Source organism: Lissotriton helveticus, chromosome 3_1 (assembly GCF_964261635.1).
Source record: "Lissotriton helveticus chromosome 3_1, aLisHel1.1, whole genome shotgun sequence".
Taxonomy (NCBI): Eukaryota; Metazoa; Chordata; class Amphibia; order Caudata; family Salamandridae; genus Lissotriton; species Lissotriton helveticus.
This window is the reverse complement of record NC_136061.1, coordinates 469494768-469520088: the sequence shown is the minus strand read 5'-3', so window position 1 is coordinate 469520088 and position 25321 is coordinate 469494768. Positions and strand designations below refer to the sequence as shown.

General features: G+C 43.3%; 1 protein-coding gene across 1 annotated transcript in view; it reads left to right on the top strand.

Moving 5' to 3' along the window:
• The window catches only part of PTH2R (parathyroid hormone 2 receptor), a 1143807-nt gene that overhangs the window by 494880 nt on the left and 623606 nt on the right, over nucleotides 1-25321 (top strand). Inside the window, exon 5 of the mRNA XM_078683683.1 lies at nucleotides 2199-2296. Within this exon, the coding sequence (XP_078539809.1) occupies nucleotides 2199-2296 (98 nt within the window). The remainder of the gene's footprint in view (nucleotides 1-2198; nucleotides 2297-25321) is intronic.

Genomic DNA, 25321 nt, shown 5'->3' with positions numbered 1-25321 from the left:
GTCTCCCTTTCAGTCTTCCTAAGTTTGGTAGCATTTAACTTACAGGCTTTGGGTACTGGTAGTGCCAATTACTAGAGATGTACAAGTGAACTAAATGTGACAATTGGGTATAAGGCAATTTTACCATGCTCTAGGTAGAGAACACAAACTATTTAGCACTGGTTTGCAATGGTAAAGTGAACAGAGTTCTAAAACCAGCACAAAATGAGCAAAACACAAGGGGTGAAAGTAAAACATGTGGGGGCTTCCACACAAGGGTGTCAGGTTTAACAGTTCCTATTTACAGAGCTGCTCCTTTCTTCTCTGATTTTCTTCATCGTTGTATTAACACAATGTCTGAGGTTAAGGGAAATAGTATAAACCTAAGCTACTGAGTAGAGTAACTAGAGAAATAGATGTCTTAGTTTCATTGTGAGTAATTTTGAAATTGTTATTAAGTAGTACATTTGTCCATACATGTGTCCATGAAAAACGTAGTAAAATGTGGACAGTGTAAGCACCTCAGAAATAGGCAAGAAAAGTACATATCATTGCAGAAACACTAAGTTTGTATGTTATGTCCCATTTTGTGCGCAAAAAAACATTATGATGCAGTAAACCTGCATATTCTGATTAATGTGTATCATGACATAGCAACACTTTGTATGTATGTATGTTGTGTTTGGATAACTTCAATCTAGCCAAATGGAAGCAGAGTGCTTTACAGGGTCAGAGGCAAGGCTACAGTCATCACTTGATTTGAAACGTAGTTGTTATGTGGACTTTTGTGAAGTGGTGTTATTTAAAGGAGCATGTCTTCATCACATTCCAGTAAGAGAGCAGGGTTCAAGTGACCCTGCTAAGGGTATGTTGTTCCAGATCCTGGTTGCATGGATGGGAAAGATTTATTTGCGTAATTGTTTAATTTGCCACCAAAGATTGTAAGCGTGTCTGCCATGCACATGAAGGTTCATGCTGTGATAGATATGTAAATGATGCAGCTGGTTCGGAAGATGGTGTGGACTAGAACGGGGAGGCACAGGAATTCCATGAAGAAAGGGGCGACATGATTATTCTGTTCAAAACTCCCAGTGTAGTGTATATTATTATTACATCATTTAACTGGGAAACTCGAAAATGTGTTTCACATTGAAGGACAATTGTTCACTCACTTAAATATCCTTTTTTCAATCAATTAAATACAACGGAAATCAAAAGTGGATTTGTGACATTAATAAAGCATATGAAAATGGGAGTACCAACATTTTTTTGTGTCAAGTCTGTACGTAGCAACCAATTATCACAGCGTACAGACTACATTTTAATGACCTAGTGCTAGTTTAGAAAATATTTTTTTAAGGCCACGATTTCATGTTCTTGCTCATAAGTTAAGGCAGTGTTTGTGCAAACACGTTTCGAAACCATATTATGAAAGAATGTGTCTGGAAGTAGTAATGCGTTACATGGTTTCTGCATATTTGTTATGTTGCTTTTTGGCAGGGATGTGTCCTTTCTGTTCTTTTTGGTGCTGATGTATATTTATGCTGCATTATTATTTTGTCATGTTTTGTTGTACTGCAATTGTAGTGTAGTGTTCTATTTTGAATATTTTGTTTTGTTGTGTCCCATTAACAAGGCCCTCCTTAAAAAAGGTACATCTATTAATTAATTTATTTATGTTATTTATTTGAAAGGTTTTATATAGCGCTGGCTAGACCCGGGGGTATCAGAGCGCTTCACATGAGTAGAAGATACATCGTTACAAAGGTTGCACAGTTGTTGGAGCATAGCTACATAGTTACATGTTAGGTCAAGACAAACAATAAGGAAATATGCGTAAGGGAAAAAGCTGGCAAGGGGAGAGATTCAAGGGAGAGCGGGTAGGAGCAGGAAAGTAGACAGAGAAAGAAAGAGGGAAAGAGGAGGTGGAGGGTGAGAAACACTACTGTGTTTTACAAATTAACATTTGTACAAACACAACTGCTGCTGCTGCCTAGCTGTTTGGTGGCATCTGCACAGCTATATACAATGTGAATTGTTTTTTATTTGTATGCTGCATGCAGGGTTTTCCTACAAATGTATCAATAAATTATTACTGATGCCTGTTCAAAGACTGAAAGGCAGTGGAAATGAATGAGGAGTGGAGAAAAGTGAAAGGGAGATGAAAGCTATTGGAGCTTATAATGCTCTCCATTTCAGTTGTTTTTCTTTCCTTTCAGAGGGAATTCTTTGAACGACTCTCTGTCATGTACACTGTGGGGTACTCCATTTCCTTCTGTTCCCTAGCAGTGGCAATTTTCATCATTGGTTATTTCAGGTAAACACTTTGACAAGAGCTATGCTTATTCTATTCCCATCTTCAATCCTCATGCTATCATTTTATTGCCCATCTTCCGTTCATAGTCATTGATAATGTGAAGTATGAGTCATGTTCAATCTCTGAGGGGAGATTGTAATATACTGGCTATAATTAAAAGGTAATTTATCCAATCCAGGTTCACAAAGAAAGTAAGTTTTTTTTGCTGCATCACTCTACCTCTTATTTTCAAGTTGTCCTGGAGGGACAGTCGAATCTGCAGTAGAAAAGTGTACTTTAAAGGGACTTTGTTTTACAATTACATTTGTTGAAACGCTTTTAAAATGCAATGGAAGTTAATAGTTTACTATACAATTTTTGTTGTATATTTTCAGTAAATCTCCTGTGCATCAAATGGAATTATTCAATATAGATACATTAAATTACCTCGTATGCACTGTGGTTTATTTACCAAATTGTCGAATGAAATGGAATTACTATTGATATATCAACTAAATGAGCGACATATTACTTGGCCGTTATAGAATATATTGACTTATTTCTCTGACCCCTGTGGCAGACATTCCAGTGGAGTGACTACAATTTATATTTACCAAGGTGATATGGATTAGCTTCTGAAATATACATTTAATTTTACACAAAAGAGATCTACAAATCGAGCCTAAGAAGTAAGGAATTTTATTTTTTCTCTGAAAATAATTAATTTAGTTATATCTTTTTTCATTTTTCATTAGGACGCTCATCCCTGTGCACAGTTGGGCATGATTCATCATCATGCTGGTCATCATCATGGACATAGGCACATATGCTTCTTCTTACTGTTACTATGAAGGCAGTCCTACTACCATAATTATATGAGAGAATAGGTCAGTACTTGAATACTGGTCTGTCGTTTAGTACAGCAGAGCCTTTAAGGAGAGATGAGCAAACATGTTAATGTTCAGAGCCCCTGATCTGATTACACTGCGGGGCTGAGAACGCTTAGGGCTATTTCTTACAATTTACTCTGGTAAATGGACCTTTTTAGTAGCCTGAGAGGAAAAGAGGTTAAGGACAATTTAAATCTCAAAGTACAGTGTGATCATTAAGACCACACAATAAAAGTCTGAGTCAGTAATTTGAAGTTAAAAGGTTTATTACAAACTCAAAGCCAGACTGATATATATAATTCCTAAAAACATACTATACAACTACAAGACTACCAAAAGGAGCACTAACGTGCCATACAATATTGGGCCTCAACATCAAGGAGCATATACAATTTTCAGTTTGCTGCAAAGCAAAAGATAAGTAAACAAATTTGATGAGCAGAATAATGGTTTCGATCCTGCTCCCCATACATGGAGAGATTTTCAAAATCTACCAAACCCTACCCTAAACTAAGGATAGGGAAACCCCTATTAAATCAAGGAAGCAAAAAAGGTGGCAACATTAGAACCTCTATAGAAGTTCCATAGGTGTAGGATAATGCATAACATAATGCCACCCAATCGACATGTCAACAGAGGTCTGTACCACTTTACATATAAAGAGAATCTGACTGACCCCAAGGAAAGTTCACTAATTTAAATGCACAAAGACATTTTGAAAAATGTGACTTCATCATGGTACTTTTCCATCGTAAGAAATAAACTTGAACACTCCTCCCATATTCCAGTCTCTACTTTTGAAGCGCCCAACTGGTAACAATCCCTTGGCCCTTCATTAAAATGATTTGACCTTGCCAGTTCTTCTTTGCCTCACTATCTCAGAAATGCAATGAGCTTCTCACTAACTAATGAATGCCTTTGGTCTGCGCCTGCAGAAGAGAAACCTGGCAGAAAATAGCCTTCACTTTAATATCAAATGTCTCAACTGTAAGCTAACTTAACAGTTTCTTTAAATGCATATTAGTACTACAACCTACATGCAGAAATCCCATGAACAAAATCTTTAATGAAGGAATCAACTATATTATGCTGTACTTTTATACATGATACAATATACTAGTACATGTATTATTCAATCCTGGGCGGAGTTCCTGGAGTGTATGATTTTAGGGGGTCAGAGGGCTAGTACATATACCCAATAGTGCATTTGATGTAGGATCTCTTTCAACCCAGTTCTGACTTTCAGGCTATATGTGGGGGATGAATCTGTGCTTTGTTTGTGGACAGAACACTGCATATTGAAGTGTCAGCCCCTCTCATTGCTCCCTGCCGAGGAAGACCCATCAAATGCAGATGAGTGCTCAGAATGCAGATGAGTCTCACTTTTTTGTGTTTGTGGCTGTCTAGAAGGAATGCACAAAGTGTAGCTGTCACCCAATCCAGACTTGTATTGGAGGAAGGCTGTCAGACACAAAGAGTAGTAGATACAGAGCAATGTCCACTTTCTAAAAGTGGCATTTCTAAATCAGTAATGGTAAATCCAACTTCAGCAGTAAGGAGGATTTATCATTACCTTTCCAAACACATGAAACATAAAAAAGGTACTCCTCTCTGATCAGGAATTACAGCTTAAAAGTGAATTAAGGAATTCCCAATGCTGGCATATGAAAGGGATATGTCTCACAGTAGTGAAAAATGAAATAGGCTGTTTGTCACTAACAGAACATGCAAAACATACATGTACATGTCCTACCTTTTACTTACATAGTGCTCTGCCTTTAGGGTTGCTTAGGGCCTATTTTAGAAGTGACTTGCATGTATTAAAGGGAGTGATTCAGGCTTGGCAAGTAGTTTTAAATGCCAAGTCGATGTGGCAGTATACTGCTCTCATAGGCACTGCAGTGGCAGGCCTGAGATGGGTTTGCAGGCTTCTCCTTTGGGTGCTGCAGCACACTAGTAATATTTGAGGTACAGGCCATGAGTATGTAGCATACCACTGTACAAAAGACTTCCTAGTACACCAGTTAGGTATACACCAATTTCATCATATTTCTGGGGAGAAGCACATACACTTTAGCACTGGTTAGCAGTGGTAAAGTGCTCATCGTCTTAAGGCTAACAAAAATAATCAGCAAAACATGGAGGCAAATGGCATAAAGCCTTAGGGAAGACCACCCTAAAGATGCTTGGTCTAGCAGCTCTGATCTATGGACAACACATCATTCATTGTGTGCCCCGGGCAATGACTGAAGCAGGCATCGGTAGAAGATATACAGTTCAGGGTTTCAATATCATGCAGCAAGACAGCTGCAGACATGGGCAATGTGATCTAACACGACTCTACATGCCATAATGACTTCACAGCCATGCACTGGTTCTTCATTCAAAGTTGACCAAATAGGAGATCAAGGTAAAGTAGCTCAGGAGTCAAACTACCAAAATGTTTAGGACAAACCATGAGTGACAATGTAAAATAAAATAGACACTGTTACAACTGAAGTCAGTCTCCTTAGAGCTTATCACAATAAGTTGAGGAACAGAGTGGCAGTCACTGAACCAAAAATCGATTCTCTGGATCCCGTGTCACAGAACTCCACAGTGAAATTGAAATTTCAGAAGAGAGAATTCCCTTTCTTGAATACAGGGCCAAAGACACTGGAGGACGGCTAAGGCAGAACAAGTTCCTTATTGTGGGAAGTCAGAAGCTGTCTTTGGAATTATTTCTGGTAGAATGGCCTGCCAGGTTAGAAGTCCCCAAGGACTTGTCCAAGTTCCTTTCCCTTGAAGGCCTCGAGGGACACTGTGTCTCCAGCACCACTAAGATCCAACCCTCTACCCTTTATAATGAAGCTCAAGAATAATTGTGACCTTGACTACATAATTTAAAAGCAAGACATATTTCCTACTTGTGCACATCTTGTGAAACTACATATTTATGGTGCATATGATCAGAATGTCTGATTGTGAGGGGGAAACACTGAACCCTGGGAATCAAATATGTTACTAGTCCTAAAAAAAACATGAATGTGAATGCTGATGGCAAGATTCACTTTTTTAATGGAGCAAAGGAGGCCTGCCATTAGGCATCAGAAAACGGAGGACCGCAGATTGACAGACAGAACCATCGCTCTCAATGGTGTAAGCTAAAATTTTGAATGCTCTGTAGTTAGAACAAGAAGCCGGCTGCAAATCAGGCAGTAAAAGATAAAGCAAAGGGGTTAGAGTGAATGGCAGATGCAAAAGAGGATGCATCCAAGATGCAAGAACAAACACCGATTTAAAATCTGGATTGGAAAGTACTGCAAGTCTATGAAGAAGGATCAGGTGATTGAATGACTGTTGTTGCCAATGTCTGTAGAGCTGGCAACTCTGTACCGGTGGGGTTTACTGAGCTTCAGGCTATCATGAACGTCCCTGGTTAGTACATTGGCACAGTAGGCCGAAGAAGACAAAAAGAATAAAACATGACCCCCCGCTAACTTCATTCTCGGACTTTACTAAAAAATAGTGGGCCAGATGTAGGTAATCTCAATTTACATATTCTTAAATACCAAATTTTACCGATTTGGTATTTAAGAATAGGTAAATGGGATGTAGATAATTTACCGATTTCTTAAATTACCGATTTGATAAATTACCGAATCCTGAAATGTGGCCTCCTACATTTGAAAAGCCTAACGGCCAAAATTAGGCTTCCTACATCTGGCCCAATGTACTCTGCATATTTAGGCAATGTTTTATTAATTCTTTTGTTTCTTTATTTTTTTACATAAAATATATTTTTTTCATGTTAGTGACTCTGTGAATGGTCGATTGAGAAGTCTGTTGGTACTGGGGAAAGAAGCCATATGAGTAGGTCTGAACTGTATTTTAGGAAGAACACTGAATCATTCTAAATTTACAGAGATGTGTTGAATCAGGGTCTAATACAATAAGACTATTAAGATTGCAAGGTATCTTTCATTTTATATTGGCAACATGGAGGGTGTTGAAGCGCTTTTTCAGTGAGAAGCACACTACTTCAGAACCCAGAAAAGATTAGTGGTGAATAATTATAGCGTTTATAGGAAAGTAATTTGAGTGGTGGATATGTTAGTCAGTTATTTGGATTGAGAAGGATAGGGGAGGGATAGAGAAGGGAACATGGGTTGCATTTATATAGCACTTGTGTGCCCTGATGGGGGAGGCTGAAGTGCTTTTTTTTGGCGAGTAGCACGCTACTTTTGAACCCAAACAGTGTTAGTGGTGAATTATGAAAGTCATTTGAGTGGTGGATATGTTAGTCAGCTATTTGAATAGAGAAGGATAGCAAAAGGATGGAAGAGGTCGAAAGTTTGTAATTGTATAGCGCTTGCTACCCCTTATGAAGTGTTGAAGTGTTTTTTTGCGAGTAGCACGCTACTCCAGAACCCATAAAGGGACTTGTGGTGAATTAGTATAGTGAAATATGAAATTAATTTGAGTGGTGGACATGTTAGTCTGTTTTTTGGATTGAAAAGGACTGTTTTGGAGCTCATAGCAGTCGGGGGAGGTTTGGGATGAGTAAAAAACCGAGATGGAGGGGGATGAGTAAAAGGGAGTTGGAGGGGGAAGAGTCAGAGGGAGGGTTTAGAAATGTCAGGGTTTTGGATTAGTAAAAAGAGGTATGAGATGATGCAAGGAGGGGTGGAGTTGGGAAGAGCCTTGAAAGGGTTATTTTGGGGATCATAGTAGTGGTATAGGGTTTGGGATGAATGAGAGAGTGGAGGTAATGGTTATAATGATAGAGGTATAGGGTGAGAAATAGACTAGTACATTGAAAAGACTAGTAGAAAGAGGTTTGAGATGAGTCAGAGAGTTGAGGTAGAGGATATATTTAGAGGGGTACGGGGTGAAAGTAGGGTAGTTCATTGGGTATGCTGAGTTAGAAGAAAATTAATAAATATGTAAAAGCAATAAATATATAGATCCAAAAGTAATAAAGATATAGTTCCATAAGTACATGGAAGGTATTTAGATGCATAAAGGAAGGTAGTATATGTAGAATAAAGATGCATTAAATAAACTCTGGCTTTTAAGTGTTGTTGTACTTTCAATTGGTTTTATTTATTTTTTTACATGCATATGTGTTTGGTTTTTAGAACAATAGTGAAGCACTTATAGATAAATAGTTAGGATAAAAAGATGTGTTTATTTATGCAGTCATTTATATACTTGTTATAAGTAATATATATACATTTATTAAGCAGAACTAATGCATATCTTTTTTTTAAACATAAGTATTGTATACAAAGAAATATACATGTATAGGTACATATATATAGTACAGATAAATACTTATATACAGATAGATATGCTGTATATTTCTATCTGTTCTATGTACTAAACATTGCTCCATTCCAAGTCAGACCATGAGGGACTCGATTGCCTTCTTTCTTTATGGCCCAGTTCTCGCTGTAAGTAAACATAGATTACCCATTTTCATCTGAAAATTCTAAAGGAGGAGTCATGTCTTTAAACATTGGGAGGACTCCAGATACAGATGGTCTGCCCATACAATTTTAATCAACATATGAGGGCTTGTTAGTCCAACGAATGATGGACCTGTGCAATGTAAAAAGGAAGTTGTTGGTTTATTGCCATCCACAAGAGAGGTACAGACAGAAGTGATTACAAAAACCTGGTTGTAATGCCTTAAAGAGGACTTTGTATAACCATATTTTATGTTCTCCATACTGGTTATACAATTTTAATTAAAGTGCTAGCAACCAGACTACCGAAAGTGATTGTTTACTAAAATGGTGAAATCATGAGTTGTTTTTTTTAAATGTCTTTATTAAACAATCACCAGCATAGTACAAGTGGTGTGATCATCGGGTACAGCAAATTACATTATCATTGTGCAAATAATAGTACATATGAAGGGTTTTGACATACGAAATGCAGAGACATCAATAAAGTAACATAGCGCATATTAGGCATTTCATATCAATAGGAGGAGCTGGGAGTATTGCTTGGTGTACAAATGTATATGTAACATTACAGAGCTGTGTTTCCCACCCCAGACATTCCCAGCATGGCAAGGTAATCCCTGGATCACGTGCCAGGTGCGTAGACTTAGGAATCAACTGTGAGAGGATGTTCCAGCAAATATGACTGCAGTGGGCCCCATATGTCCCAGGGTCATGAGGAGCGAGGTAATAAGTCAGCATACGTTCAGATTTGGTCTTGCCAAAGGATCATATCGCTCAACTATTCTTTAAATTTAGGCGCACGGCCACGGTCCCACCTGCAGGATACGCGGCGTTTCGCCAGGACCAAGCTGAAGGAAACAAACTTCCTGTGTGTGGTAGGAATGGGAGCGTAATAGCCCAGAAGCGCAGTGAGTGGAGATCTAGGAAGGGGTGCAGCGATCGTGGAATCAAGGGCCTCAAATACCAGCTGCCAGTAGTAATACACCCCCGGTCACGCCCAGGCAAGGTGAAGGAAATCTGACTGTCCCGCCTGGCACCTAGCGCAGCTGTCAGAGCCCCATAGACCATACCTGTTTAACCGCACAGGAGTATGTTAATAGCGTTGAAGATATCGGTAATGGATGATACGTACCCTGCTGTTCGAGGAGATCCCTTCAGTCTGTTTACATCAATAGGTCTGTTGCTCATCAGTGAGCTATTGACCCAGATCCAATCCCCACTTAGCTCAGGAAGTACAAGGCGAGTATTCATGATCGACGTACAGCGAATGGTAAAGTGCAGGCACTAGATGGCTAGCTTTAGCCGCCTGAAGGGCACGATGCCGAGGCGGTAGGGTGGGAGGTTCTGAAGGGAATGTGGAATGGCACGCTCATACCCCATGTCTCAGGCGGGCATACAGAAATGTGTCCATGGTAGAGGGTCGGGGGTCAAGACATAACGGCTGGCGAGTGCAAAATTGACCTTAAACAAAGAGGTCCCCCCAGGTGTCAATGTTCCGTGTGCATGTCCTGTTTCTAAAAATACCTTCTTGCAGCAGCGCCACATCAGGGTGATAAGTCAAAGTAAGGAGAGGGGAATAAAGACTGGATGCGGACATTTGTGCTGAAATACGGGACCAGGCTGCGTTTGTGCAGTCTATTGAGGTTGGTTCTTTCTCACGAGGTGCCACTCTGGACAGTATTGCACCATCCAACGGGATTGGGTCTGATAACCAATGCTCAGTGGCTACGTGAGGAGTGGAACGGGGGGGTGGGGTGGAACCAATAGTGAGCAAAGTGTGCCTGTGCACTTAGATAATACAGCTCAAAGTTTGGAATGTAAAGCCTCCCTGCTCGTATGGTCGTGTAAGTGTGTCCCATTGGATAGTGAAATCATGAGTTGCCTTCTGGAACATGACACAGTGCTCCTTGTGACATTGATATACATCAGGATGGAGTGTGACATGCTGGTGTGGGATTGTAAAAATGTGACTGTGGAGCACATGAATTTTGGAGTACACTCCATACAGTGTATTAAACTGTTATATCTCCAACCTACGATGAAAGTCAGACCAGGCAATGTTATTTCACATTTCAGGATATAGATGCAAATGGCAGGTCTGTCCTCTCTCACTATGACTCTATGCTCTGGAAGTGTAGCTGCTAGATTGGCGTATAAAAGGCACCCTGAATAATCAGTGAATTCTGATGCAGCACACACGAAATAGCTTTTTGCTATGTGCAAATGATATACTTCTGCATCCGAGCAATCTTGAACAGAATTTAGCTCTGACTATGGAGTTGTTTCATAGGTTTGGCTGCCTTTCTGATCTATAACTAAATTGACCAAATCACATTTTGTTCATTTCCTTTGCAGCTTACTTCTGACCAGTCACATAATTTATCACATAATTCTAGACATCAGTCGATAAGATACATTTAAATTTCGATGAGTCAAATCATATCACACAGTCGTAGATCCTATTGGGTGCAACCATATGAGTGTTGTCACAGAACTAAATGGTTTGATCTCATTCAGGTGGCAACTTATAATCTTGTTACCGGGGTGGTGGCTCTGACAAAAATTATCATGCTTTAAGGACACTTCTTTTCTTACAGTTGCTCAAGTGCCTTTGCCTTTAAAGTCGTTCGGAGAACTGAGAACTTTGATTACACTACTGATATTGGGGATGAAGAGAAAAAAAGAAGTCCACACTAAATTTATGTGGTAAGCCACTGAAGGGGGAATAGAATCCCAATTTTGAAAATTACTACTTAGAAGTGCAACATCAGTGAAATCAGACAGATGAAACCAAGTTTTTTAAATGACATTGGAGCTGATTTCACTGCCGATAGCCATTTGAGGCACGGTGACCAAGGCACAACTACACCCTGTATTTGTTGGACTAGCAAGTGATTTGAGGACAAAGAACATGAGGCATGTGTGGAAATGACTTACAAACTAGGCCAGTCCATATTTTTTCTAGGCTTAGCCTGTATGGTCAAGAAGTGACTGGTAAATTGGGGCAGACAGCAAGTATCCACAGGGAAGGCATTTTGATTGCGGATGGGAAACTTATCCTGTTTGATGATTTAATACTGAACTATAACTTACCAGTCAGCCAACTGATAACTGATAAAACATGGAGGTTTGAACATGACAAACCTCTCAAACTCCCCGAAATAAAGAGCAACAATATTTGCTTGCATAGGTCTTGGGGCGTTGGGATATTATCCAGTTATCCTTGATTATAAGTAAGACAACGGATGTACAGTTGGATGATGGTAGAAGCTGCTGGGTAAATGACATAGACAAGTCATTAATGTACAGTAGCTGGGGTGCAAGAAAGGGGTTTGCAGCAAGCTTATTCTGGAAATGTCTTTTGTAAGTACCTGTATGTTTTTGTGCCAAACGGCATTTTACTAGCAATATTAATTCGACCAGACATTTTTTTAAACTTTTGGCAACATTTCAACGTCATTTTTAGGTCTCGGCCTAGAGACGCGCTGAAAGCGCGTTCTCGGCAGAGATATATTGCAATCATTTCAGTCTCCAAAGCCGACAAAAGGAGACAAGAGCTGGGCACGCGCCCAGCATTCTCAATGGGAGAGGTGCGACAAGAGCTGGCCACGCGCATTCAGTCGTGCGCACGCTCACGGCGCCAGCGTCCCCGCCGCGCGCCGATCACTGCTCTCTTCCTGGCTGGCATCGAGAAGTTTCACGCAGTGAAGGCACTGAGAGGTAGGTGCGTGTTCAGAATGTTATGTCCTCTAAACCATGGACTTGCGGGAGTGTTTGCAGTGTAAAGGACCGGAATGGCGAGAGCAAAGAATGATGTCAGATGTGCTTTGAAGGATTCTGCTAATGTACACAGAACATTCAGTACAGTCTGCTCTCTGAGCGTGCACGTTACTGATCGCCTATTCGTTATTGGACACCAGGGTGCGCCATGTGTTTTTTTTTATTCAACCCACCAAGATAAACGTGTCTATTCTCTTCTAGAAAAGAGTGTTAACCGTGACCAGTGTAAAATTAGTCAGTAGCCTTGCCTGCTTTCAGAGTAGTGAGTGCAGAGTAGTGAGTAGTGAATACAGAGTAGTGAGTAGTGAGTGCAGAGTAGTGAGTAGTGAGTGCAGAGTAGTGAGTAGTGAGTGCAGAGTAGTGAGTAGTGAGAGCAGAGTAGTGAGTGCAGAGTAGTGAGTGCAGAGTAGTGAGTGCAGAGTGGTGAGTAGTGAATACAGAGTAGTGAGTAGTGAGTCCAGAGTAGTGAGTAGTGAGTGCAGAGTAGTGATTGCAGAGTAGTGAGTGCAGAGTAGTGAGTGCAGAGTAGTGAGTGCAGAGTAGTGAGTGCAGAGTGGTGAGTGCAGAGTGGTGAGTAGTGAATACAGAGTAGTGAGTAGTGAGTGCAGAGTAGTGAGTGCAGAGTAGTGAGTGCAGAGTGGTGAGTGCAGAGTGGTGAGTAGTGAATACAGAGTAGTGAGTAGTGAGTGCAGAGTAGTGAGTAGTGAGTGCAGAGTAGTGAGTGCAGAGTAGTGAGTGCAGAGTAGTGAGTGCAGAGTAGTGAGTGCAGAGTAGTGAGTAGTGAGTGCAGAGTAGTGAGTGCAGAGTAGTGAGTGCAGAGTAGTGAGTGCAGAGTAGTGAGTAGTGAGTGCAGAGTAGTGAGTAGTAGTGAGTAGTGAGTGCATAGTGAGTGCAGAGTAGTGATTGCAGAGTAGTGAGTGCAGAGTAGTGAGTGCAGAGTGGTGAGTGCAGAGTGGTGAGTAGTGAATACAGAGTAGTGAGTAGTGAGTGCAGAGTAGTGAGTAGTGAGTGCAGAGTAGTGAGTAGTGAGTGCAGAGTAGTGAGTAGTGAGTGCAGAGTAGTGAGTAGTGAGTGCAGAGTAGTGAGTAGTGAGTGCAGAGTAGTGAGTAGTGAGTAGTGAGTGCAGAGTAGTGAGTAGTGAGTGCAGAGTAGTGAGTGCAGAGTAGTGAGTAGTGAGTGCAGAGTAGTGAGTAGTAGTGAGTAGTGAGTGCAGAGTAGTGAGTGCAGAGTAGTGAGTAGTGAGTGCAGAGTAGTGAGTAGTGAGTGCAGAGTAGTGAGTAGTGAGTGCAGAGTAGTGAGTAGTGAGTGCAGAGTAGTGAGTAGTGAGTGCAGAGTAGTGAGTGCAGAGTAGTGAGTAGTGCGTGCAGGGTAGTGAGTAGTAGTGAGTAGTGAGTGCAGAGTAGTGAGTGCAGAGTAGTGAGTGCAGAGTAGTGAGTGCAGAGTAGTGAGTGCAGAGTGGTGAGTGCAGAGTGGTGAGTAGTGAATACAGAGTAGTGAGTAGTGAGTGCAGAGTAGTGAGTAGTGAGTGCAGAGTAGTGAGTAGTGAGTAGAGTAGTGAGTAGTGAGTGCAGAGTAGTGAGTGCAGAGTGGTGAGTGCAGAGTGGTGAGTGCAGAGTGGTGAGTGCAGAGTGGTGAGTGCAGAGTGGTGAGTTGTGAGTGCAGAGTAGTGAGTAGTGAGTGCAGAGTAGTGAGTGCAGAGTAGTGAGTAGCGAGTGCAGAGTAGTGAGTAGTGAGTGCAGAGTAGTGAGTAGTGAGTGCAGAGTAGTGAGTAGTGAGTGCAGAGTAGTGAGTGCAGAGTAGTGAGTAGTGAGTGCAGAGTAGTGAGTGCAGAGTAGTGAGTAGTGAGTGCAGAGTAGTGAGTAGTAGTTAGTAGTGAGTGCAGAGTAGTGAGTGCAGAGTAGTGAGTAGTGAGTGCAGAGTAGTGAGTAGTGAGTGCAGAGTAGTGAGTGCAGAGTAGTGAGTAGTGAGTGCAGAGTAGTGAGTAGTGAGTGCAGAGTAGTGAGTGCAGAGTAGTGAGTAGTGAGTAGTGAGTGCAGAGTAGTGAGTGCAGAGTAGTGAGTAGTGAGTGCAGAGTAGTGAGTAGTGAGTGCAGAGTAGTGAGTAGTGAGTAGTGAGTGCAGAGTAGTGAGTAGTGAGTGCAGAGTAGTGAGTGCAGAGTAGTGAGTAGTGAGTGCAGAGTAGTGAGTGCAGAGTAGTGAGTAGTGCGTGCAGAGTAGTGAGTAGTAGTGAGTAGTGAGTGCAGAGTAGTGAGTGCAGAGTAGTGAGTGCAGAGTAGTGAGTGCAGAGTGGTGAGTGCAGAGTGGTGAGTAGTGAATACAGAGTAGTGAGTAGTGAGTGCAGAGTAGTGAGTAGTGAGTGCAGAGTAGTGAGTGCAGAGTAGTGAGTAGTGAGTGCAGAGTAGTGAGTGCAGAGTGGTGAGTGCAGAGTGGTGAGTGCAGAGTGGTGAGTGCAGAGTGGTGAGTGCAGAGTGGTGAGTAGTGAATACAGAGTAGTGAGTAGTGAGTAGTGAGTGCAGAGTAGTGAGTAGTGAGTGCAGAGTAGTGAGTGCAGAGTAGTGAGTGCAGAGTAGTGAGCGCAGAGTAGTGAGTAGTGAGCGCAGAGTAGTGAGTAGTGAGCGCAGAGTAGTGAGTAGTGACTGCAGAGTAGTGAGTAGTGACTGCAGAGTAGTGAGTAGGGACTGCAGAGTAGTGAGTAGTGACTGCAGAGTAGTGAGTGCAGAGTAGTGACTGCAGAGTAGTGAGTGCAGAGTAGTGAGTGCAGAGTAGTGAGTAGTGAGTGCAGAGTAGTGAGTGCAGAGTAGTGAGTAGTGAGTGCAGAGTAGTGAGTGCAGAGTAGTGAGTAGTGAGTGCAGAGTAGTGAGTAGTGAGTGCAGAGTAGTGAGTAGTGAGTAGTGAGTGCAGAGTAGAGTGCAGAGTAGTGAGTGCAGAGTAGTGAGTAGTGAGTGCAGAGTAGTGAGTGCAGAGTAGTGAGTAGTGAGTGCAGAGTAGTGAGTAGTGAGTGCAGAGTAGTGAGTAGTGAGTGCAGAGTAGTGAGTGCAGAGTAGTGAGTGCAGAGTAGTGAGTAGTGAGTGCAGAGTAGTGAGTGCAGAGTAGTGAGTGCAGAGTAGTGAGTAGTGAGTGCAGAGTAGTGAGTAGTAGTGAGTAGTGAGTGCAGAGTAGTGAGTGCAGAGTAGTGAGTGCAGAGTAGTGAGTGCAGAGTGGTGAGTGGTGAGTAGTGAATACAGAGTAGTGAGTAGTGAGTGCAGAGTAGTGAGTAGTGAGTGCAGAGTAGTGAGTGCAGAGTAGTGAGTAGTGAGTGCAGAGTAGTGAGTAGTGAGTGCAGAGTAGTGAGTGCAGAGTAGTGAGTGCAGAGTAGTGAGTGCAGAGTGGTGAGTGCAGAGTGGTGAGTGCAGAGTGGTGAGTGCAGAGTGGTGAGTGCAGAGTGATGAGTGCAGAGTGGTGAGTGCAGAGTGGTGAGTAGTGAATACAGAGTAGTGAGTAGTGAGTGCAGAATAGTGAGTAGTGAGTGCAGAGTAGTGAGTGCAGAGCAGTGAGTGCAGAGTAGTGAGTGCAGAGTAGTGAGTGTAGAGTAGTGAGTGCAGAGTAGTGAGTGCAGAGTAGTGAGTAGTGAGTGCAGAGTAGTGAGTAGTGAGTGCAGAGTAGTGAGTGCAGAGTAGTGAGTGCAGAGTAGTGAGTAGTGAGTGCAGAGTAGTGAGTGCAGAGTAGTGAGTAGTGAGTGCAGAGCAGTGAGTGCAGAGTAGTGAGTAGTAGTGAGTAGTGAGTGCAGAGTAGTGAGTAGTGAGTGCAGAGTAGTGAGTGCAGAGTAGTGAGTGCAGAGTAGTGAGTAGTGAGTGCAGAGTAGTGAGTAGTGAGTGCAGAGTAGTGAGTGCAGAGTACTGAGTGCAGAGTAGTGAGTAGTGAGTGCAGAGTAGTGAGTAGTGAGTGCAGAGTAGTGAGTGCAGAGTAGTGAGTGCAGAGTAGTGAGTGCAGAGTAGTGAGTAGTGAGTGCAGAGTAGTGAGTGCAGAGTAGTGAGTAGTGAGTGCAGAGTAGTGAGTACAGAGTAGTGAGTAGTGAGTGCAGAGTAGTGAGTGCAGAGTAGTGAGTGCAGAGTAGTGAGTGCAGAGTAGTGAGTGCAGAGTAGTGAGTAGTGAGTGCAGAGTAGTGAGTGCAGAGTAGTGAGTGCAGAGTAGTGAGTGCAGAGTAGTGAGTGCAGAGTAGTGAGTAGTGAGTGCAGAGTAGTGAGTGCAGAGTAGTGAGTGCAGAGTAGTGAGTGCAGAGTAGTGAGTAGTAGTAGTGAGTGCTGAGTAGTGAGTGCAGAGTAGTGAGTACAGAGTAGTGAGTAGTGAGTGCAGAGTAATGAGTACAGAGTAGTGAGTAGTGAGTGCAGAGTAGTGAGTGCAGAGTAGTGAGTGGTGAGTGCAGAGTAGTGAGTAGTGAGTGCAGAGTAGTGAGTAGTGAGTGCAGAGTAGTGAGTGCAGAGTAGTGAGTAGTGAGTGCAGAGTAGTGAGTAGTGACTGCAGAGTAGTGACTGCAGAGTAGTGAGTAGTGACTGCAGAGTAGTGACTGCAGAGTAGTGAGTAGTGACTGCAGAGTAGTGAGTAGTGAGTGCAGAGTAGTGAGTAGTGAGTGCAGAGTAGTGAGTGCAGAGTAGTGAGTGCAGAGTAGTGAGTGCAGAGTAGTGAGTGCAAAGTAGTGAGTAGTAGTAGTGAGTGCTGAGTAGTGAGTGCAGAGTAGTGAGTACAGAGTAGTGAGTAGTGAGTGCAGAGTAGTGAGTACAGAGTAGTGAGTAGTGAGTGCAGAGTAGTGAGTGCAGAGTAGTGAGTAGTGAGTGCAGAGTCGTGAGTAGTGAGGGCAGAGTAGTGAGTGCAGAGTAGTGCGTGCAGAGTAGTGAGTAGTGAGTGCAGAGTAGTGAGTAGTGACTGCTGAGTAGTGAGTGCAGAGTATGGAGTAGTGATTGCAGAGTAGTGACTGCAGAGTAGTGAGTAGTGAGTGCAGAGTAGTGACTGCAGAGTAGTGAGTACAGAGTAGTGAGTAGTAAGTGCAGAGTAGTGAGTACAGAGTAGTGAGTAGTGAGTGCAGAGTAGTGAGTGCAGAGTAGTGAGTGCAGAGTAGTGAGTAGTGAGTGGTGAGTAGTGAGTGCAGAGTAGTGAGTGCAGAGTAGTGAGTAGTGAGTGCAGAGTAGTGAGTAGTGACTGCAGAGTAGTGACTGCAGAGTAGTGAGTAGTGAGTGCAGAGTAGTGACTGCAGAGTAGTGAGTAGTGACTGCAGAGTAGTGAGTAGTGAGTGCAGAGTAGTGAGAAGTGAGTGCAGAGTAGTGAGTGCAGAGAAGTGAGTGCAGAGTAGTGAGTGCAGAGTAGTGAGTGCAGAGTAGTGAGTGCAGAGTAGTGACTGCAGAGTAGTGAGTAGTGAGTGCAGAGTAGTGACTGCAAAGTAGTGAGTAGTGAGTGCAGAGCAGTGACTGCAGAGTAGTGAGTAGTGAGTGCAGAGTAGTGACTGCAGAGTAGTAAGTAGTGAGTGCAGAGTAGTGAGTAGTGAGTGCAGAGTAGTGAGTAGTGAGTGCAGAGTAGTGAGTAGTGAGTGCAGAGTAGTGAGTGCAGAGTAGTGAGTAGTGAGTGCAGAGTAGTGAGTAGTGAGTGCAGAGTAGTGAGTAGTGAGTGCAGAGTAGTGAGTGCAGAGTAGTGAGTGCAGAGTAGTGAGTATTGAGTGCAGAGTAGTGAGTAGTGAGTGCAGAGTAGTGAGTGCAGAGTAGTGAGTGCAGAGTAGTGAGAAGTGAGTGCAGAGTAGTGAGTGCAGAGTAGTGAGTGCAGAGTAGTGAGTAGTGAGTGCAGAGTAGTGAGTGCAGAGTAGTGAGTAGTGAGTGCAGAGTAGTGAGTTGTGAGTGCAGAGTAGTGAGTAGTGAGTGCAGGTAGTGAATGCAGAGTAGTGAGTGCAGAGTAGTGAGTGCAGAGTAGTGAGTGCAGAGTAGTGAGTAGTGAGTGCAGAGTAGTGAGTAGTGAGTGCAGAGTAGTGAGTAGTGAGTGCAGAGTAGTGAGTAGTGAGTGCATAGTAATGAGTAGTGAGTGCAGAGTAGTGACTGCAGAGTAGTGACTGCAGAGTAGTGACTGCAGAGTAGTGAGTAGTGACCGCAGAGTAGTGAGTAGTGACTGCAGAGTAGTGAGTAGTGAGTGCAAAGTAGTGAGTAGTGAGTGCAGAGTAGTGAGTAGTGAGTGCAGAGTAGTGAGTAGTGAGTGCAGAGTAGTGAGTGCAGAGTAGTGAGTAGTGAGTGCAGAGTAGTGAGTAGTGAGTGCAGAGTAGTGAGTGCAGAGTAGTGAGTAGTGAGTGCAGAGTAGTGAGTAGTGAGTGCAGAGTAGTGAGTGCAGAGTACTGAGTAGTGAGTGCAGAGTAGTGAGTGCAGAGTAGTGAGTGCAGAGTAGTGAGTAGTGAGTGCAGAGTAGTGAGTAGTGAGTGCAGAGTAGTGACTGCAGAGTAGTGAGTAGTGACTGCAGAGTAGTGAGTAGTGACTGCAGAGTAGTGAGTAGTGACTGCAGAGTAGTGAGTAGAGAGTGCAGAGTAGTGACTGCAGAGTATTGTCTGCAGAGTAGTGACTGCAGAGTAGTGAGTGCAGAGTAGTGAGTAGTGAGTGCAGAGTAGTGAGTAGTGAGTGCAGAGTAGTGAGTAGTGAGGGCAGCGTAGTGAGTGCAGAGTAGTGAGTGCAGAGTAGTGAGTGCAGAGTAGTGAGTGCAGTGTAGTGAGTGCAGAGTAGTGAGTAGTGAGTGCAGAGTAGTGAGTGCAGAGTAGTGAGTAGTGAGTGCAGAGTAGTGAGTAGTGAGTGCAGAGTAGTGAGTAGTGACTGCAGAGTAGTGAGTAGTGACTGCAGAGTAGTGAGTAGTGAGTGCAGAGTAGTGAATGGTGAGTGCAGAGTAGTGAGTGGTGAGTGCAGAGAAGTGAGTGGTGAGTGGAGAGTAGTGAGTGGTGAGTGCAGAGTAGTGAGTGCAGAGTAGTGAGTGCAGAGTAGTGGGTGCAGAGTAGTGGGTGCAGAGTAGTGAGTGCAGAGTAGTGAGTGCAGAGTAGTGAGTGCAGAGTAGTGAGTGCAGAGTAGTGAGTGCAGAGTAGTGAGGGCAGAGTAGTGAGTAGTGAGGGCAGAGTAGTGAGTAGTGAGGGCAGAGTAGTGAGTAGTAAGGGCAGAGTAGTGAGTGCAGAGTAGTGATTGGTGAGTGCAGAGTAGTGAGTGCAGAGTAGTGAGTGGTGAGTGGTGAGTGCAGAGTGGTGAGTGCAGAGTAGTGAGTGCAGAGTAGTGAGTGCAGAGTGGTGAGTGCAGAGTGGTGAGTGCAGAGTGCAGAGTGGTGAGTGCAGAGTGGTGAGTGCAGAGTGGTGAGTGCAGAGTGGTGAGTGCAGAGTGCAGAGTGTGTGAGCTTGCAGGGTGAACAGTGTGTGAGCGTGCAGGGTGAACAGTGTGTAAGCGTGCAGGGTGAACAATTCCAATCCAAACCACATAATTCCATTACACACCACATGCATACACTCCATAACACATGGCTAAAAGACATTGCCATTTACAATGCCATTAGCTCTAACTCAAATAAATCCGAGACCTATTGCATTTCTAATGCTTGTTTAAAGAGCCATTGCCCTAGCTGTGGGTAAGACAATGCTAATTTCTATCACATTGTATGGAATTGTCATAGACTAACTAGACAAATTAATACAGCCTACAGGTTTGCCTCCCACACTAGAAAGCCCGCACATAAATAGAAACCCAAAGTATCACAGGTATCACATCACTACCACAAACAGTTAGAACCGAATATACATTTATTCATCTTAGTTACTAAGTGCCTCTCGGAGAGCTATGGAAACTCACCCCCTCCCCCCCCAAAAAAAAATAAAAGTGCAGGGATCTGTGGAAGCTGACATAATGCTTACCTGAGTGCATCATAGCAGAAATGGGGAAGGCTGTCATTGCCCTTGTTTTAGGTGTTATATTGCTGCAGTGTCAGAAAGGTGATGATACACATATTTTATGCATACCCTTTCCAATTGACGTGTAAACATACCCTTTGCACAGTCTGGTTATGCAAACAATAAGTGTGAACTTTGCCGCCCATGCAGGTGATTTGAAAACTGTCTGCTTTCCTGAGCATGGTGTTCCACGTTGCAGAATGCATGACTAGTCACATTTGTATATTCTCTTCTACCATCTCATTCCTGAATTCATCTCCTATATACTAAGATACTAGCTGATAGATTTGGGGGTCTCTAGTTGGCAGAGGTAGGTACCTTTGACAAATAGGGCCCTTGCGTCTAGTGAGGGTAAGGGGGTACACTTCTAAAATAACCCCTGTTCACCTCCTTGGTAGCTTGGCAAGAGTTGACAGGCTTATCTCAGGGGCAGTGTATAAGGCATTAGTGAGCACATACAGTAACCCAGTGACAACACTACAGATGGACACCACACAAGTTGTATATTAAAAATAAGTATTTTTTTTATAGACTTAACACAAGACCACGAACAAAAATCCACAATACTGTACTTTAAAAATGGAAGAATGAGCTTAGTTCTCTTAAGATGTAACATGCCACACTTTTAGTCAATGTACCTTAGGATGCATAACTCTATACAACAAAAGTGTTGCAGGGAAGGTGATGCGTCCGTTCCTTACACGCAAGAACAGTGATGCGTCGGGTCCCTACTGATGCGTACGGGATGCGTTGGTTCTTCTCTGCGAGGGGAGGTGATGGGTCGGTTTATTACTGCGCTTCCATGGCGATGCGCCCCGCAATGCCGTGATGCGATGAAGATCCAGTGCAATGAAACAAAGTTGCCGTCTTCTCTTCATTGCGACACGATGCGTGCACGCCCGAACGCTGTGCGGTGACTCAACGATTCTTCTGAGATGCAACAGGCCCTGCGACGCGCTTCCCGGTGTTTGGCGGCGTCTGATGTGACGTCGATCCTCATCCCTGGCAATGAGAGGCGCTTCGGCAATGATGCGTCAGCTTGCAGCGGTGACGCGCTTTCCCAGCGATGCGCCGACTGCTGCTGCGACACGATTCTCCGATGATGCGGCGGCGTTTGGTGCGATGCCGTTCCTCTTCCCTGGCAATGCGAAGCACTTTCGTGCTGTGAAGCAACTGTGGAAGTTCGGCGACACTCTTCTGCTTCGTGAGTGGCGTTTCTAGCTCCTTGCGGCATGCAGTCCCACAGAAAGCCCAACACAACTGCAGGCACTTCCAAAGAACTCTTTGGGAGCTTGTGGGTGAAGTCTGTTGTCCCTGAGACTTCAGCAGGAGGCAAGCTCTTTCTCAAGCCCTTGGAGATCCTTCACAAGTCGATGAAAGTACAAACAAAGTTCCTCTTTCCTTTCTTTGGCAGTCAGGCAACCACAGCAGGCCAATCCCCCAAGCAGCATTTCAGCTTAGGGATAGTCTCTCCTCAGTCTCTCTGGTTCCTCTCCTCAGCAAAAGTTTCTTCCTGTTTCCCAAAAGTGATATAAAGTTCTGGGGTCTGGGTCCCCCTTTTGATACACAATTTCTCTCTGTTTTCTGAAGGCAGAGAGGCCTTTGACTAGTCCAAACCAGTTCTGGTCAGTACTGGAGCACTCTGTTTACATGACACCTTCTTTCCTTTCACGGTGCAGGGCAGAGACATCAGACACACCACAGGAGGTATAGCCAGCATTGTGGAGAGAAGGCACAGCCCTATTCAGGCCCCAGGTGCAACTTCTCCCACCTATCTACATGCAGATCTCTCTATTCAGCCCTGTGGTGACTCACCCTGTCACCTGCAATCCCCCAGCCCCGGTCACTTAAACTCCAGACAAGAAATACACAATCTAACAGAGGCAGGCTTGGATGGTTTAGACAAGAAAATGCCTACTTTCTAAAAGTAGTATTTTCGACCACAGAATGTTAAAACCAACTTCACTAAAAGATGTATTTTATCATTCTGAGTTCAAAGAAACTAAACTCGAATTTCTACCTATTTCCCTGAGTCAGTTAGGATTATAGGATGTTATAATCAAGCTGCTCATTCTGGCCTATGGGGAACAGTATTTTTTTTTTAAAGATTTTGCTTTTTTCGGTTAAAAAGTTTAAAACCATCAAAGCACAACACAGTATTACACTTCACAATTCATCATATTAACATATCACAACTGACACATCTAAATACATTATAATATAAAAAGTGCTTTGCATTTGGCAGACACATAAACAAGATAAAAAGTTTGTCACCACTGAAAATAATGAATTGGCTAAAAATCCAAAATTCATTTAATACTCGTCACAGCATAACGTTTCTTTAAAATACTGGGGGCAACATTCCAAATGGGGTCGAGAGGGGCACTTTAGGATTTCTGCATCTCATCGCCCCGATGATATAACTCGACACCCCAAAACCTACCACAGCGGTCCAAGCATTTGTAAATAGACCAAAGCTGGTCTGACCTGCTTTAAATTATAACCTCTTAACAGTGGCAAAATGAATTTCTTACGTGGCAATACATAAAACTTACAGAAAAAGATCATGTGGAGCACGTTTTGCTCAGAATTATTGTCACATGGGCACGGCCCCAAAGTCCCACTTTTAGCAAACCCTCTAGGGAAAGATAGCAACCATGGTAGCGTGTTATGCTTAAACCTGAATCAGACAAACAGATGGAATGGCTTGCATATATAGGTTAAATATGGCTGCATCTCTCTCCCTGTACTTAGCATAACAACATTTCTAACCGAGGGTTTAACCAATTCGTCTTCTTCCCTTTGTAACATTGCCCTGCTTAAAAATTGGGATTTTACTGCCCTGATTGCGCTTTTACTTAAAGCCCTAGAGATTGTAAACAGATCAGGGCTACCCATTGAATCCATTTGCATTTTGATAGAACGGATCCAAGGTATCGCCAAGGCCTTGTCTAGGGACAAGCAATCTTGGATAATTAGTTGGTTTAAATTCGGGGCTTGTTGTGCCCAAATTCTTAGCCACACTAATATCGGTGCCACAGCAATCTGATCAGAAATGTAGCCAGCCCCTAGGTCTTCGTGTATGTTAAAAGTGGCTGCAGATTGAGGGAGCGACAACACTTTTCTAAAAAAGACATTTTCTACAGTTTGGATCTCACTTACTTCAGTGTAGCCCCATACCTCGCTCCCATACGACACCATGGGCACACATTTAGCGGTACAGATTTTCATAAGGGCCGGTAATAGCTTACAGCCTAACCGTTTCGCAAAGCCCAAAAGGGCCCCTGTGGCCCTCGCTAATGTGTTTTTCTTCAATGCTCGTTGCATCACCCATGACCTTCTATCATCAAATACAATGCCCAAGTATGGGAAGGTGAGAACTTTAATGAGCGCCTGCCCTTTGCAAAAAAATTATGCCTTTTTCGCCTGTCCGCTGCCAACGACATAGCATGTGACTTTTTAAAATTGGTTTTCAAGTCCAGAGAGTCCATAAAATTAATAAAATAATTTAAAAGCAATTGTAATCCTCTTGCTGTCCAAGCCACTAACACAGCATCATCTGCATAAAGTAGAGCGGGGATCTTTTTTTGTCCGTCTCTCGGGATGTCCTTACATGCTGAAATTAAGGCGTCACCCAGCTTATTTATATAAAGTGTGAATAGCAAGGGAGCCAAAATACACCTTTGTCTTACCCCTCGCTTCACTGGCCAGGCGTCCGTCAGGCCCCCATTTTCATTATAACGAACTGCTGCGCTAGTGTTCTCATGGATGTCAGCTAGAAAGGATATCAGTACGGGGTCCAACCCTATGCCAAACAGGGAGATCCAACGTTTTTGACGGTTTACAAGGTCGAAAGCAGTGGACAAATCCATCAAAGCTAGATGTATGTCCGCCTGCTTTGCGACTGTGTATTTCCCTATCACAAGATGTAAATTGAGGCATTGACCAACAGTACCTCTCCCTTTTCTAAATCCATACTGCAGATCAGAGATGACGGCATTCTCTTCCAACCAGTTTGTCAGCCTCTCAAGTATGATTTTTCCCATTATTTTTGCCACCGAATCCAAGAGAGAAATCGGCCGATAACACGCCGGGTCCTATCTTGAACCCTTCTTAAATATTGGGAAAATAACCGCCTTAGCCCAGGACACTGGGGGACCCACTTTGGTAGCTACATTAAAAACAGAAGTTTAAATCTTTGCCCAGTTATGGGGATCTGCCCTATAAAGGTCTACCGGAACCCCGTCTGGGCCTGGGGCTTTCCCATGGGCCGTGGACTCAATGGCATCTAAAACTTCTTCCTTAGTAAAATTAATTTTTCCTGCCCATTCAGAATCGCCTTGAAACATAAAAGATGAGTTATTTATATCTGCATAAAGACCGCTAAAATGCTCCACCCACTTTTCTGGTGGAATGATACAATCCTTGTTTGTGTTTTCTGTCTCATTAAACAAAGGACTTTTGATCACTTTCCAAAATTGAGTGCTACTTTTCAGAACACTCACTTTGGAAAGTTCCTCCCAAGCCATGTCTTTTAGCTCGGTTTTCCTCCGTTTGATAGCCTTCTTATAGGCCCTTCTTGCCTCAGGGATCCTCTGGGGATCTTTACCTGGCTCTTTTAATGCTTCTAGGAGCATCCTGTGGGTATCAATACAGGCTTGGTTAAACCAATTTTCCAATTTCTTGGGCCTTATTTTACTTTTCCCAGTCAGATTAATTGCTACCTGTTCTGTGATACGGTTAAAAGCACAGAGGATATCCCTTGGGTCTGCACTTGCACCTAAACATATAGTCAGGTCCTCGGTGTTACTCCTATACAGACATTCCAGGAAATCAGTAGGAGTAATCATCTCCCACCTTAATCTTCAGCCTTGGCATTTAGAGTCTATATTTAGATTTGAAATAGGGGCAGAAACAGTCTCACTTTTAAGGGCCCTGATATTAATATCTAGCGTGAGTGGATTATGATCGCTGAGTCCTTTCTGTGTAATAGACAGAGAACCTGT